The sequence below is a fragment of the Salminus brasiliensis genome, chromosome 15 (assembly GCF_030463535.1).
Source record: "Salminus brasiliensis chromosome 15, fSalBra1.hap2, whole genome shotgun sequence".
NCBI classification, from domain to species: Eukaryota; Metazoa; Chordata; class Actinopteri; order Characiformes; family Bryconidae; genus Salminus; species Salminus brasiliensis.
The window spans coordinates 24,568,795-24,585,715 of NC_132892.1; the positions used below are offsets into that span (position 1 = coordinate 24,568,795).

At 40.1% G+C, this 16,921-nt stretch overlaps 1 protein-coding gene across 1 annotated transcript; it reads left to right on the forward strand.

The window, feature by feature from the left end:
• The first annotated feature begins 1,318 nt into the window (after positions 1 to 1,318).
• Positions 1,319 to 14,777, forward strand: septin3 (septin 3). The gene is made up of 10 exons (XM_072656853.1): positions 1,319 to 1,515; positions 2,808 to 3,044; positions 3,899 to 4,027; positions 6,832 to 6,913; positions 7,077 to 7,214; positions 7,745 to 7,862; positions 9,294 to 9,389; positions 9,645 to 9,741; positions 10,845 to 10,896; positions 12,558 to 14,777. Exons 2-10 carry the CDS (start codon positions 2,810 to 2,812, stop codon positions 12,688 to 12,690), a joined length of 1,080 nt encoding a protein of 359 aa, XP_072512954.1. The 5' UTR covers positions 1,319 to 1,515; positions 2,808 to 2,809; the 3' UTR covers positions 12,691 to 14,777.
• Positions 14,778 to 16,921: the final 2,144 nt, after the last annotated feature.

A 16,921-nucleotide genomic window follows, 5' to 3' on the forward strand; every position in this document is an offset into this window, starting at 1 on the left:
GACTCATGCCCTGAATAGGAGGGTTATTTAAAAAAGGGATGATGATGCCAATGTACATGTATATATCCTTGGTATAACGTGATATTCTGCTCATGAGATTGATAGTGATTGTTTTTTATCATTCAACATCTCCAAAATGACTGGGCATACAATTCCCATTAAAGGTTACTACATTTGTTTACCTACATCTTTCTCCTGTAAAGTTGCCATTTTGGAGATGCATGGTTTTTGAGCAACAGCAACGATATATTCATATACATTTTATTTATAAAGCGCATGTGCAGTAACAGCAGTTGGTCATATCTGTAATAATAATAATAATAATAATAGTAATACTAATGATTAAAATAATTATTTTCGTAATGCTAATAAAGTATGTTTTAAAACTGTGAGTTGAGGGTGTGTAAGTATAGACCAAACGTACTGTTTTAAATTCCAGTTGCAATACATAATTCAACAGGCCATTATATGTATTTTTATATATATACTCATAGCATACTGTTTGTACAGTATATATCAGTTTGTCTTGTAAATCAATATGTCTGAGCACTGAAATTTCAAACAGTACGTTTTGTCTATAGTTACACACCCTCACCCCCTAAAATATACTTTATTAGCATTATGAAAATTATTATAGTATTACCATTACTATTATTATCATTATTACAGATTGACCAACTGCTGTTACTGCACATGTGCTTTATAAATAAAATGTATATGAATACATCGTTGCTGTTGCTCAAAAAACATCTATAAATCTATAAAATGGCAATTTTACAGGAGGAAGATAAAGAAAATGTAGTAACCTTTCATGGCAATTGTATGCTCAGTCATTTTGGAGAATTTCTATCGGTCCATTTTTCACGACAATCTGATTCAATATAAATAAAAAACAATAGAGATACATTTTTGTGTAAAAAATAATGGACCAATAGTCGTAAAAGTTCCTAAATAACTAGGAATAAACTCTTCACACTGACTTCTATTTTTGTAGCTGTTTCATTGTTATTCCCTGTAGCTTAATGTTTTGTGACACTTGCGTTTTTTTAATATTTAGTATATTTAATATTTTAACAAAAATGTGGAAAGCCATGTAATTTACAATTTACAGCAATATTTATCATTATTTATCTAAATCTAAAAGTAATTAAATCTATTAACAGCTCCAAAACCTGACGGTCAGTTTCTGAGCAGTTGGTCAAATGGTGTGGTGTGCGCATGCGCGCTGCATCACCCCCGTCTCCCCTGCTGTCTCCTTAGTAACGGAAAAGGAGAGGGGGTGAGGAGCGGGGAGTGAGTGAGAGAGAGAGAGAGAGAGAGAGAGAGAGAGAGAGAGAGAGAGAGAGAGAGAGAGAGAGAGAGAGGGTGGACGAGGTGAAGACTGTGCTGGAGAAACGGTGTTTACAGCTCGTTCACGCTTTTCGTTTGGTTCGTTAGGGCAGTTAATAAGAGCTGAAGGCGGAGGAGCTCCGTTTGCGTTGGACAAATACCGGAGAATCTGTAGGAGAGGCGTCGGTAAGTCTCATCAACACGAGGACCCTCACACGAGGGTGGGAGTGAGCGGCGGATGCACACAATGGGCGTCGGGGGGTAGCTAGCTAATTGGCCAGGTTCAGTCGTGCTGTCTTCTTCCACGTCCCTCCATGTCTGTAATGATGATGATGATGATGATGATGATGATGATGGCTCTGCTAGCATGCTAGCCAGCTAGCTCTGTGGGAAACGTAGAACTGGGTTAACGACCAACACAGGAGTCTAAATATACCCTGTCGTGTAAATCTGACCGTTTTACTCTTACTTAGTGCAGTATACAGTGTAAAGCGGCCTATGGAGGAGTGAGAGGTTTTCTGCTAATTTAGCTAGGTGGCATATGGTGTGAATATAGGGCAAGTGTCCATTGGGATGGAGTAGCAGTGGACAAACGCTTAATCCCATTTAGACTGCATGTGTTCTCAGTTTCACAGGGTTTAAAAAAAAAAGAGGAGGAAATCTCCTTTAATAAGCAGGGATTAAAAGTCACAACAGTTTTACACAATGACAGAGAAAGTCTGTGACTTGTTCCCTCAGGGAAATGTGTGCCTAAAACTCATCTTCAGGTTCTCCTCTCCTCCCCTAGAAGCACCTGCCCTAGATGTTAAAGGAAAGATTCACCGAATAATCAAATACACATTTTATCCAAACCCAAATGTGCTTTACTGGCAAGACATCGGTTCAGTGTCTGAAGTTTGCTTCTTTAGTTTACTATATATTTACTATGTATTTGGATTGGATTTGTGTGACATGAAGAGGTGGGTTATGTAATTTTGACTCGGTCATCTGTCATGTTTATGACTGGTTTATGACCAGTTTGCATGGGATAACATCACTTGGTGTACAGATTGGGAAGCGATGGGAGTGGCAACTCAAATAATGTGTTATTTTCACACCAGTTTTTTTATAGTAAGTAAAAACCTGACGAGTCAGGATGCATTCATTTGTAGAACTACTGACGTAGAAGATTCAGCTCGGACTAAAATCACTGAGAAACAGTGGAAATAATTACGTTACCCCACATCCCCATGTAAAAACAGGCCTCGTAGCTTTACCACAAATACTAAAGAAGCAAACCTCAAAAAACAAATTGTGTCTTAGCTGACTGAGCGTGTCTGGAGTAGAGAGATCATTAAAAAACATTTTGTATTTTTTGTTAAACCATCCCAAAACAGTCCTCAGCGTTTATGTGCCTTTCTTAGTGAGTGTAGCACCAACTGACCTCTATAATGTCCTTTGTTGGGGCCTTATAAATTACTAATCTCTTCTTTCCACAGACATGTCAGAAATCGTGCCCCCAGAAGTGAGACCCAAACCCGCTGTCCCAGCCAAGCCCTCTCATGTGGCACCGCCCACTAACCTCCCCCATGTGCCTTCCCACGGGTCAGGGGCTGGAGGCCAGGGGTCAGGAGGAGGCTCCACGTTGCTAGGCTACGTCGGGATAGACACCATTATTGAGCAGATGAGGAAGAAGACCATGAAGACAGGCTTTGATTTCAATATCATGGTTGTTGGTAGGTAAACACTTCTGGCAACACACTTCTAGTAGTGTTGAAGGTCACAGAGTTTAACACCAAAGTGCAAAATCAAATGTTACATATTTTACTTTTTTTAAGTTTTATAACATTTTTATATGGACAAAAGTTTTAAGACACTCTCCTTCCCAAATCAAGGGTATTAAAATGGAGTTTATTCTGTTTTTGTTGGAGTAACTGTCTCTGCTAAAGCCTCAAAGCTGGGGGGGGGCTTTATACCCCTGTAGCCCACGCCTGGCATTAGGCATGGTGCCAATAGGTTCATGTTTATCTGCTCCAGAAAGTCCTATTCTCTGAATTGGCAATGTTTCTCTACAGGGGACTTGACAAGCTGTGTGTGTGCATTTACACATCTGTATCAGCAATGGGTGCAACTTAAATTAGCTGAGTGCGTTCATTAGAAAGGGTGTCCACAAACATTTGGACATGTAGTATATTCAGATGTAGTTGAGCAGCCAAGCTGATTTAGGTGTCTGACGTTTGCTCTGGAGCTGCAAGCCTGGAGCTACATGGCTGTGGAGATATGGTGCTAATGTAGATAACAAATAATGGAAGATTATACCTCACCTCATGGTGTAAACTGCATGCCTAAATTAACGCTTGACTCATACTGAAGTGACCTAAAATAGAATTGTGGTTTCTGACACCCCTATGTATAAAAAGTACAAAGATACAGACCAAATTCAGGCTTCACAGTGGCCGATGATTCCTGTTTTTAGCTACGCCATGGACTGCACAATATATTCTAACCTTCTCCTGTTATAGCTTTCTCCACTTATTCCATCTTCCCATCCTTCTCTCTCTCCCACTTTGTCTCTGTGTCTCTCCCATAGGTCAGAGTGGCTTAGGGAAATCCACTCTGGTGAACACTCTGTTTAAGTCTCAGGTGAGCAGGCGAAGCTCCGGCTGGAGCCGTGATGAGAAAATCCCCAGAACTGTGGAGATCAGATCTGTGTCCCACGGTAAGAGAACAGGGAACTTATCTAAAATATTGATTGTTCACACAGAATGCTAACCATTATTCATCATAAATAACACATAATGGGCTCAGAGTGGCTCAGCAGATGCTGTAATGTAATATAATGATCACAAGTCAAATCCCGGGTCATGCTGCTTCGCTATCAGCAGCCAGAGCCTGTAAGAGCTCTGAAAGCTCTCTCCCTCCATCACTCCTGTTGTGATACTGGCCGGCGTATGGGTCTGTTGGCTGATGTATCAGAGCTGGGGATAGGACACTTCTCTTCGCACTCCTCTAAGTGCGTTTGCTGCCTAGTGATGCTGCATTGACTGCGTTACAAGGCCAACACAACTGCTGAACAAATTGAAGAAGAAATAAGTAAAATGTCAAGAACTACACTATATAAGTATTGGGACACACCTCTTAATCCCTCAGTTCAGGTATTTCATTTAGTTCTGTTGCCACATGTGTATAATATCAAGCACCTAGCCCTGCAGTGTGCCTTTGCACACATTACTGAAAGAATGGGTGGTTCTTAAGAGCTCACTGAGTTCCAGCGTGGTACTGTAATAGGATGCCACCGCTGCTACAAGCCAGTTTGTAAAACTTCTCCCCTCCTAGACATTCCACCATCAGCCGTAGGTGGTATTACTGAAAGTGGAAGTGTTTAGGGACCACAGCAACACAGAGTGTCAGACCATGTAAAGTCACAGAGTGGGGTCGGCGAGTGCTGAGATGCACAGTTCATAAAAGTGGCCAGTGAGTTCTAAACCTGCTGAATTTAGAATTGGATGTCAACCCCAAGAATTTAGAACGAATGAAATTTAGAATAAAAATTCCTGTAGGTGTCCCAATACTTTTGTCCATGTAGTGTAGGTCCATTAACATGATTAACAACCCTATTTAAATATGTTTCTGTGATTTACAAGAAGGTCCTAATGTCCTCTTTGTCTCATCATGGACACAAGGGCGTTTTTGTGTATAAGAACGCAGACAGGCCTCCATTCTGTCTGGCATGTGCTGCGCCCTGGGCAGTGACAGAAGCCTAATGCTTTAGGTGCCAGCGTTTGTGCACAGCTGGCAAACAGCAGCCTGTGGCATTCAGAACAGACTGTAAATCTGCCGTGACTTGCTGTGTAGGCTATATGTTTCATATTTGTTGCATGTGTAGGCAGCTGTGGTACCATATTATTGGCAAAGGCCTGGAGGAGAGAACCACGCTTGGGCTTTACATTCTTTATGTGTGGCAGAAAAGCCCCCTTTGTATTTCTGAAGGATTTTTCATGTGTCTTCGTTCTCTCACAGTAGTCAGCTGTGAATCTTTCGGGGTTGTGCTTGCAGTCCATGAAAAGCTTTTTGTGTCGACGTTGTCGCCGCTTTGCGATCGGCCTAAAATATCTCAGAGATATAAAGCTGTCAGTAGATCTGAGGCTCTTGTTCTGTTTCCAAGAGAGACTTTACTTCTGGTCAGTGCATTTTGGTGATGGCCATTTTATAAATAAATGTAATTACTGTATTAAAACTGGACTCTCTGACAAATAGTGCCCTTTTCTCCCATTGATGTCAAACACTTACCTGTTTATTTTTGCACACTGGTTCTTTTACTCCCTCATTACAACTGAACTCAATTTGTGATGTCAATATATGAGTTCAATGCACTCTGAGTGGTTTTAAATCTACCTTATTGAATGCACTGTGATGACAGATCCAAAGACTTTGGCTTTGTTCCCTTTGCCTAGTGCTGGTCAATACAGAGAAGACTCAGTATCACTGCCTTTTCTGAATAGATTTGATATTAAAAGGTGTGTTTATACTTGTCAGCTTTGGTTTGATAAAAACAAACCCTGGGGCGATTGCTTATAGTAGGTGTGAACGCTGCCTTTTGAACTCTGGTGCGCACCAAACCACGCTAGTCTTACCACTTTTTCATGTCGGATATTGATACTGCGACCTATTAAAAGAGACAGTCACACGTCATGTTATTTTCAGGAGATTCTAGGCTACTTAAACACGTCTGAATTTTTAGTTATTGCTTATAAAGACTATAAAAAGCATGGTTAGATAGGGTACGCATTGCTGCTTGTTAACATTTGGGAATTGTATGTTTGTAAATTGCATTTTTGAGTTAAGAAGCTGAGCTCGTCTGAAACATGCAGAAATGTTGTCACCAACAGAATCAGAATGCCATTTAGAGAGAAAGGAAATAAATGTTAATGATTTAAAAGAATAAATATTACTCAAGTTGACGTAAAATACAAATGTAAATATTTACTGTAATCTTTTTGGCAGTAAATCTAAAGCACTGATTAATTCTGTTAAACTGTTTCTATTGTAAGAGATGTTTATGTTTGTATTTAATCGATTATTATTATTAATATTTATTATAAATATGTTAAATTTATATTTTATGTTGTTATTCATATTATTAGTATTTGTTTATTCGTATTCTCCTGTTTGTCAGCAACCTCTCTATGTGTTTTCAGTATACTCCAAGGAATAAGCACACATTGGGAATATATAAAAATTAAGTGCAATTTTTGAATAAATAAATAAATAAATAAAGGAGGAGGAGAAGAGAAAGGGGAAGTGGCCATAGAAACTATAACTTTAGCGTTCATTAAATTGAGGAGAGAAGGTCAATATAGGCAGTGGCATAGAACCAGTACCCAAGAAATCTAACCCATAAGTGATCATTGGCCAATAGTAGGTCAGTTCACTCCAGGTACTTCCATCTCAATTTCCGTGTCTTTTTGTTTATATTTACGATGGTAAATTGAGTATGAATGGGTGTGGTTGTTCATATTCTAGTGATTGAAGAAGGTGGTGTGAAGATGAAGCTGACAGTGATTGACACACCAGGATTTGGTGATCAGATCAACAATGAAAACTGGTGCGTTTATAGATTTAATCATTTTATTAGTCTATAATAACTGGATACTGTGGGAAAGTAACAGTTTTATGCTTTTCTTAGAATAATAAACAACACTTTGGTTTTATTGAACCAAAATATTATCCATACTACATAAATGAACGCTAATCTGTTGTGTTGAAAGCTGGGAGCCCATCTCTAAGTATATCAACGAGCAATATGAGAAGTTTCTAAAGGAGGAAGTGAACATTGCCCGTAAGAAACGCATCCCAGACACACGGGTGCACTGCTGCCTCTACTTCATATCTCCAACCGGACATTCGTGAGTATCAACACCTAACAGCCTATCCTTTAGCTACTTTAAGTTGCACCCATTGCTGACACAGATGTGCAAATGCACACACACACACAGCTTGTCTAGTCCCTGTAGAGAAGTACTGCCAATAGAACAGGACCCTCTGGAGCAAATAAACATGAATCTATTGGCATCATGCCTAATGCCAGGCGTGGGCTAGAGGGGTATAAAACCCTGAGCATTGAGCTGTGGAGCAGTGGAACTGTGTTTGCTGGAATGATGGTGCTCCATCCAAAACTTCTGGAATGGTTTAAGACATGTGTGCCTGGCTACTCTTCAAATGGCCAGTTAAACCCATGTGTCTGAATGATTGACTGGGCTGCAGTAAACAAACCAGGCTTACCCAAATCTCTGCAGTAAGCTCTCCACCACTTCAATCTATTAATCCCCCCTGTGTATATCCCTCTCGTTCTCTCTCTTTTTCTGTCTCTGCTCCCTCTGGACCCAACCCCGCCTCTCTGCCCGTCTCTCTGTTCCGCTCTCTCTCTCTGACTCAGGCTGAGGCAGTTGGACATTGAGTTCATGAAGCACCTGGGTCGAGCAGTCAACATCATCCCTGTCATCGCCAAGGCAGATACGCTCACTCCCGAAGAGAAGATTGAGTTCAAACAGAGGGTGAGACAGAGAGAGAGAGTTCTTCTGATGGCCAGATGACTGGCTGGATGAACAGCTGGATAGATGGATGGCACTGTTAGATATAAAGGTGCCAAAAAGGGCTCTTTCCGCAATGACACTGAAGGAACACTTCTGTTTTTTCAGGTTTATGTGAGCGTTGAGAACCCCTTTTAAAGGTGCGACAGAATGCATTTATTGAGTATTTTCACTTGTTGTTTGATGTAGTAAGTATGTGAGTGTAGTTGGGGCGACAAATGCTCAAAAAGTGCTCCAATGAAAAGCATGTATCTCCAATGTGGTGACTTTAGAGGAAAAGGCAAAATGTTATTGCCTTTTTGAATGGAAGTCAGTGTAAAATAAAAGTCAATGCTAAGTAATTTAGACCATTTCTATTGGTCTGTTCATCCAGAATTATTTTGGATAATATTACATTTTATTTAATTTTATTAAAATAAAATTATCCTAAATTATTTAGGATCATTTATAGGGCAGCTACATGATTCAAATGGTGGAGAATAGAGCTGGGCTTTATGACAATATTTCATCGTATCGAGGATATGCTCAGTGCTTAAAGAACACTGATCAACTGCATGTTTAATTACAAACCGTGTAATTAGTCTGATTCAACTGGATGAAAAGCAGCACATTTTGAATAAAAATCACTGTTCTAAATATGAAAAATATTTGGATGGTAGCTTTTAGAAATATGTCACTACTGAAGTATTTTCAGCATCATGTCTATCATGATAATCATCTCTTCAGATATCGTGATTTAATGTTTTTACCATATTGCCCAGCTCTAGTGAAGATACTAATAATAATACTAAAAACAGACATAATTCTCATGTAATATTTGTAGAACATTTCTTTAATGTAAAAAAATGTTTTCTTGTTTTTTAAACCATCTAAAAATGAAGTGCAATATTTGTATCAGACTGAAAGTGGCTTGTTGTGTGCTGTGACACGAGATTAAACAATTCTTGTAACACAACATCTGACAAGCACTGCCAATTTAAGATTGTGTGTCTTGTGCTCAGGTAATGTGTCAAGTTCCCAAAACCTTTATCTTCTTATCTTCAACTACGGAAACTGGCTGGCCCTCCAGTGCTATGAGTTCCACAAGGCTAATGTAGCTTTTAACTGCTTGATTAGCATTATTCAATCTGCATGCCTAAATCATCATCATCTAGCCGAAAACCACCTTTTAAGGCAATAATAAACAGACTTGCTTGGTTCAGGAATCAGGGCTTCGAGTATGACAGTACTGTTAAAGGACAAACACAAATGAAGGCTCCAAGATGGCAGCCATCACTGTTACCATTTTATTTGATCTAGATTTTTGTTAGTGTTTTGTTTTTGTCCATTACTCTGATTTTAGAAGCATTTTAAGTGGCTTATTGTAATTGTTTATACCATGTGTCCCTTGCCCAGGTGAGGAAGGAGCTGGAGATGTGTGGGATTGAATTTTACCCACAAAAGGAGTTCGATGAGGACATGGAAGACAAGAGTGACAACGATAAGATAAGGGTAAAATCTCAGTCCTGGTGACTGTTCCTTAACTTTCTCTCGCACATAGAAATTACACAGTTCCCTTAATGTTACCCTGGCTCACAGCCCAGCATTCTCTTTTTTTGCTTTCTACCTGCCTTCCTTTGTTGCTCTCAGTCTATCCTTGTTTTTCTTTGTATCTGTCTGTGACACATAACTGTCTCCCCTCATTTGTAAGCTCATATGTTAGCATAGTATGCCTCATTAAATCGATGTGTGTGTGCGCGTATGCAGGAGACCATGCCCTTTGCAGTTGTGGGAAGTGACAAAGAGTACCAAGTCAACGGCAAACGAGTTCTGGGGAGGAAGACCGCCTGGGGAATAGTAGAAGGTGTGTATATGTGTGTGTTCGCTGTGTCATTCTCTGGCTAGATCATGTCATGTACAGCTAGAGGAGAACTGCCTGCATTCAGTCTCAATAGAGCAGATCCTTGTTCTGACCCAGAAAGGCGGTTACATAACAATTTATGGGCCGTTAGGAATCTGTGTCAGATTCTGGCACTGAATAAATGCACTGTTTAGTCTGTATTTAATTCTGCACACATACGAAAGGAACCCTATTTTAAAGGGATGTTTGGGAAGAGTTTAATGTACTAATGTACTATTTGAGGCCTATACCGCCTCATTCGCCTTTGCAGCCTTTGCTTGCTCTGCTGTGTTCAGTACTTGATGTACTGGGCTGAGTGATGTGCTGTGTTAAAGGTCTTTACTCTGCTTTCCCCACAAGGCATGTTACTTTTACAAATTCTTTGAGGCAGATACGGTAAAAACTGCCAGACTGGTGACATTCGACACTTTGAGCAGGTTTCTGTACTGGCTTTAAGGGGTTGCTGTGAGGATTTAATTGCATTCAGCAAAAAGAGCGTTAGTGATGTTGGGATGTTGGATGATCACCACTCCTCTTCACAGCTCTGTAGTGAAGTAGGAAAGCCCCCCCCCCTTTGACTAAAGGCAGCCCCCTCCTTTAATATTATGTTTTTTAAACACTGTGGGGTGAACAGTGTTTGTGTGTGTATTGTAAAGGGTTGTACTGTGGCTTGTGGCTGAAGACAACAGCGTGTATGCTACTCTGTCATGCTACAGATGACAGAAAGATGGGAGGCTTCCGCTCCACTGAGTTCCTTTGCCTGCAGGGGGGGCTGGGTGAGACAGACTGTGTGTGTGTGTGAGAGAGATAGAGATAGAGAGAGAAAGAAAGATGGCTAGTTACCTCTCCTCTTTGACATTTCACTGCTGTGAGACATTTTGAGGGCATCTTTGATGTCTGTCGTCATCCATCCACCTCCTACACGTTACTAAGGCTTGACAGTTATCGCCACAGATTCCAGTCCCACAGCTTTTTGAACACTGACACATTTTTAAAGGCCCCTTGCCTTTACAGCTTCATTTGCTTTTGATAATTAACAGTTTGTTTCTTGTGCTTTTCCCCACCAGTTGAGAATCCTAATCACTGCGAATTCTCTCTATTACGGGACTTCCTGATCAGGTAAAACTTATAAACCTAAACTCTCCCTCTAAACATCTTATTTCACTGAATTGTAGTTTGCAGGTTTTTAGCTTATTATGCTTTAATAAATGTTTGTCATTTAATTTAATCAATTAGCGTAAAGCCAGCAGGTTGTGTTTTTGAATTGACCATGCCTGCCCTGTCCACAATGTGATTCAAACTTGACCATTACAATGTTTACAATCCAAAGCCATCATCATAGTTGAGACATATTTGTGTTTTTTTAGTGTGATTTGCGTCATCAGTGTGACAGTTAAATAAGTCATTACCTTAAAAACTGGTTAAATAATAAAATAATAATAACTTTAATGAATTAAAGAAATATTAATGAGTCACATCCATAAGAAAATGAAAAGCATGTGTTCTATATGATGTAAGCAAAACATTCTAGATGCATGAAATATGATACACAAAAAAGTCCTATATCACTGCTGTATAATGAAAAACATGTGTCTCCATTTTTGTCTGTTTTTAGTTTCCCCCATGGTTTGAAGTCTGTAGCTGCTTTAATACACTGTGTAAATAATTCTGGATAAACAGACCAATAGAAATGCTCTAAATTACTTGGAGTAACTGATGGGTCAGTTAAAGGATACACCAGTCACGTTTTCGATTTTTCCTATCCCATGTACACCAATTAGCCGTAACATTAAGACCACTGACAGGTGAAGTAAACAATATTGATTATCTTCAGCTACAGTGGCTGAATCTGTCAAGGGGTGGATATATTAGGCAGCATGTAAACAGCCAGGTCTTGAAGGTGACATGTTAAATGCAGAACAAAATGGGCAAGCCTAAGAATCTGAGCCACTTTGACAAGGGTGGCTGGATTACTACGTCTAAAAATCTCCAAAACATCAGGCAGAATTACCAGTTATTTTTTATAGGTAATGTTGCATGTGTGCATGTAACTCTACACCATAAATGAAATGGAGAAACTGCATATGGTCCGCCTTTGGGCCAAAACGTCTGTTACCAAAGATTAGCCCCACCAGTTTGTATAAACGCCCCTGTATCTACTGAATTATACACCTTGTGTAATACATCTTTCTGATCAGGCAGCGTATTCATGTCAATTGTATCTGCAAGAACCTGGCGATATGATACGTTTCACGATACAGGGGTTATGATTCGATATATTGAAATATATTGCAATTTTTCCAAAACAAAGAGAAAAGGTCATGGTATAAAAACCTTGTTTACATTAAAGTTTTGAGTCTAATGGCTATCTAGCAATTAGGGTTTACACACAACCTTAAATAAACCATTGTCTGACACCAAATTTTACATAGAAACTATTCAATTATAAATCAAAGCTGTGTTTTAGAGAATTGATACAGTATTGCAATACATAATATCATTATATTTTGATGCCACTTTTTTCCCCACACCCCTGGAATAACTTTATGTAAGTTATGTTTTGAGAGGTGTTAAACTCTTCACATGTCCAGTTCCTATCATCAGGTTTTTCTCAAACGGCACATTTCACATCCTACCTTCCTGAATGACTTTGTTTACATCTTAACCCACCACATGAAAAATCAGTCAAACTCCCTCTTTTTGCAGTGTTTGCTAACAGTGAATGACTATCGAAACTGACGGCAACACAGCACACTGATTACTGACTCTGTCTTTGTTAGGTCTCACCTGCAGGACCTAAAGGAGGTCACCCATAACATCCACTATGAGACGTACCGTGCCAAAAGGCTCAACGATAACGGAGGACTCCACCCCATCTCCTCCAGCAGTGACACACAGGAAAGCAACCTGTGAGAAAGAGAGAGAGAGAGAGACAGAGAGAGAGAGAGAGAGAGAGAGAGTGTGAGAGTAGGGAAAGTTATAAGAGGAAAGATGATGACATCTAATCTTTTGCGGATAAATACATCAGCGCATGCTCAGAGGATTTCATTGCAGTGGAGTTCTTCTTGTCTTAACGCTTGTTTCTGACCGTCCAGTTTGTCTTTGCTTCTCCGCACACACAGTTTCCTTCATTAAACTCCCTGCGCTTTACGGCACATTGTTTTTAGCCTAGAAGGAGGTAGATGGTTCTACCTGAACTAATTCTGAAGTCAATTAGAGATGCACCAATATGTGAATTGTGGGCCGATACCGATATCTGATGATTTTGTTATGTACATGTAGAATATGTTGAAATTCATCCACTTAGATTATTATTCCTACACGATCACGATCAAGTGTAAAAACTAGATGTAGAGGCTTACACTGAATAAAATATAGACATTTTAGCGCAGGAGCCCAATAGTAACGCTACATCTCAGCCCATCCAGACTATAAGAAACAGGTCCTCGAATATCGGTTTGAAATATCAGTCCAATCCTATTATCTGTCCAATGGCAGTATATTTTTCTAAGAAATGATCTGCTGATACCAACATGAATCCGATCTCATTGTGTATCCCTCCTAAATTGGGATATACTGTGGTGTTGTGTTTTTATTCTTTTTTTGCCATTAATATTGACCCCCTACCTAAAGCATTCACTCCTATAAGTTGATAAAAGTGATTAAGTAAGTGATTCAACACACGGATGGACGACTACACTGCCATTCAATTGCACAGATGATATAGGGGTCCAAACACTTTCCCCAATATTCTCCTCAGCTTTTCCTATTAGTCTTTATTCTCTACCTGCCAAACCAAGTCAGGAACTCACCCCGTTTACACCTGGTCGCTTCATGTGTCTGAAGTATCAGGATTAATTCTGGATTTGGAAGACCAGTCCACCTAAAAAGACTTCAGATCACTCCAACCACTTCAGGAGGTGGTCCTGAGACGCATCTGAGCCACGTTATAGTAGTGTGGACACGCCCGTCTCTCCACAACACATTCCACAACCACCGAAACTCCTCCCAGTCCACCCCGAAAACACAGTAATAATTGCCGTAGTCCGTCCCATACAGCTATCAGATCCAGTCTGACTAACCACAGACTTGTTTGACTACCAAGTGTAAATGCAGGTGGTTAAATTCCTATCAGGATACAAACCAGATACTAGCCACGGGAAGTGAGCAGGTGTTAATGGGGTCTTAGTGTATGTTTACAAGTCTGAACAAAGATCTTCTAACGTGCATCTCAGTGAACTCCTATTTGACCATTACTAATTCTAACCACAGGGCAAATGCATGCCTCACTATTTAAATTTATACTTCTGTCTTGAAGGCTCGATTTTTTAGTTTTTCTTGATAAACAGTCGGCTCTATTTCAGGAATCTCACTTTAGCTTGTACTCAAGTAGCACACTAAGCACTAAGTAGAAGTTCATCTGAACGCAACATATCTTTCGAAGATGTACCCCCAAAATATTTTGTATAGATGCATTTCCTTTGTTGTTTTGACCCTGTGTCCATGTGTGTGAATGTACGTGTGTGTATGTGTGAGAGAGAGCGAGTGAGAGAGAATGTGCCTTTTCATCTTTGAGATCTTCATATCTAATTTTTTTACTTCATGTGTGCCAATGTTTTTATCAGTGTGCATTGTATTTTATGAAATAGCTGGTACAAAGGTATTGCGAAATGTTTGCGTTTACAATGGTGTTCTAACCACTTGATATTACAAAGCACAGATCTGTCCAAAACTCCTCTATTTTACACGGCCTACAGCATTTCAACACTGAAGGCACACAGTAGGTACAGTATCACTAGCTGAGATTCATGGCAATTCACAATTCACTGATGTCTCTTAACCCATAACTCTGCATACAAATACCTCCTTATTTATTTAATATCTTTTATCTCCTCATTAATGCTTCTTGTGGGATATTAAAATACATTTTAGTATTATCGCAAAGTATTGTTTTATGTGTTATTTATTACAGTTTTATTTAATAAACGTGTTTTCCATTGGTTTCTTGACTCTTCCTTGGGTTTTTCTGAGCTTTAAAGTTTAAAGCTTTGGCTCTGTAGCTTAGCAGTTCACTGGTATGATATCAACTCAGCCAGCAGGGGGAGACATGCCACCATAAACGAAAACGTGTAGTTCACCGTGTCCACACGGGGGCGCTGGAGGCCTGTACTCAAAGTCAAAACGTCCAACTGAGATCCACGTGTACAACAAAGGCTGGCGTTCACACGATGTTCGATGTTGGTCGTTTCTGAGGACTTCGGACGCAGGACTTCAGACCGAGAAGATCGTTATGGAGTGATAGATAAATCTCCACATTTTTAATGTTATTAGGTTTAAATGGGGGAAAAATACAATTGCTTGAATACCTGATTTATTTTTTTACTCTGATCTACTGGTGTTGAATGGATTAGTGCAGTGATGTCAGGTTTGTGGTGTGTTTGAGGTCTACATGTGTCTGAAACTGGTGTTTTCTCTTTCTGTAGCCATGTTGCTTTGTTGCGCTTCAATGGAGGAGGTGGAGGAGGTGGAGGAGCTGAAGGGGAGGAGCCTATGTGTCTGCTTTTGCAAAGACTCTCTCCTCTGACCTTTTCAGTCTGTACTGCCCTTCCAGTAGCTTCATACTTCAAAGATGAAGCTACAGAGTGAGATTTCTAACATCAGGTAACATAGAATAAACCGCTTCATTATAACCAAGCCCTTTCTATTGCTGTCTGACCTCACTTAGCCTAATGGGACATCCCAGACGTCTAGACGTCTTGGTTTTTCCCCCCCCTCATGTGACAGCAGTGACGGGCACCTGTACAACAGTGGACAGATAACCACTAAACACTGGGGCTACATCCCAGAATAGGTTCACATATGGTGATTAATATGAATACACGTCTGATTGGTCATGTGTGAAATCCCCTAGAGGTCGCTGGTGGAACTGCAGTAGACACAGTGGACATTTTGGACAGAGGAGAAACATCAAGCCTCACAAGCAGCATGTGGTTTAGGAACAAAATGGCTGACTGTTATTATGGGAACTACCATGATAGCGGTCATCGAAACTGTGATATCATGAAAACCTGTTATGGATCTTTTTCATGGGCTGTTTTCATTAACTATATATTTATTGATTTTCAGCAGAAGGTGTTTGGGCCCCTGTTATTGCTGTTTACATAAACCTAGATTAGGCTGATAGTCAGTGTGATTCGGACATTGTACCGTATTCCCTCCACGCAGTCATTCATTTCTGAGTGAAGCACAGTATTGGGGAGGGTCTCTGAGGTAGCTCAGCATTCTTGCTTATTGATAGGTGGGGGATGGTTGAGGGGTTAAGAAGGCTATTGCTAATAACAGGTCTCTGTTAATAAGTCCTGCTTGCGTTCTGTTGTGTCCAATTTATCCCGATGGCATGAAATCCACATCCATTTTCCCTTCCTTAATGATCCTTAATCATTTGGTGATTGGGACATCTGCCAAAAAGTAAAGAACCTGTTGTAACCAGGCTATTTTCCAGAATAAGCCAACGAATGCTAAAGGAATATCAACAAATATCCGATTGGACATGAGTGAAATCCCCTAGAGGTCGCTAATGGAACTGCAGTAGACACAGAGGACATTTTGGACGGAGGAGAAACACCAAGTCTGTAAATTTGTATATTTTCAGCGAAAGGTGCTTGGGCCGGTTATTGCTGTTTACATAGACTTTAGCCTAGATTAGGCTGAAAGTGAACGAGATTCAGAAATTGTACCGTATTTCCTCCATACAGTGATTAATTTCTGAGTGAAGTACAGTATCAGGGAGAGTATTTTTGCTAAATGACAGATGAGAGGGACGAATAGAAAAAAAAAATATTTATTTTTGGTGCTCTATTGTGTCCAAATGTCCCAGTGGGACAGAATCCACTTCATTGACCTAACTGTTCCTGTATTGTTTCTTAAGTAGGTGATCAACTCCTTTCCCCTCAAGTGAAAATGGTGACTGTGACTTGCAACAGTGGACAAATAACCACTAAACACTGAGGCAACACCCCAGAATAGGTTAACATATGGTCATTAATATGAACAAATGTCCGATTGCCCATGTGTCAAATCCCCCAGAGGTCGCTGGTGAAACTGCAGTAGACACAGTGGACATTTTAGATGGAGAGGGAGCATC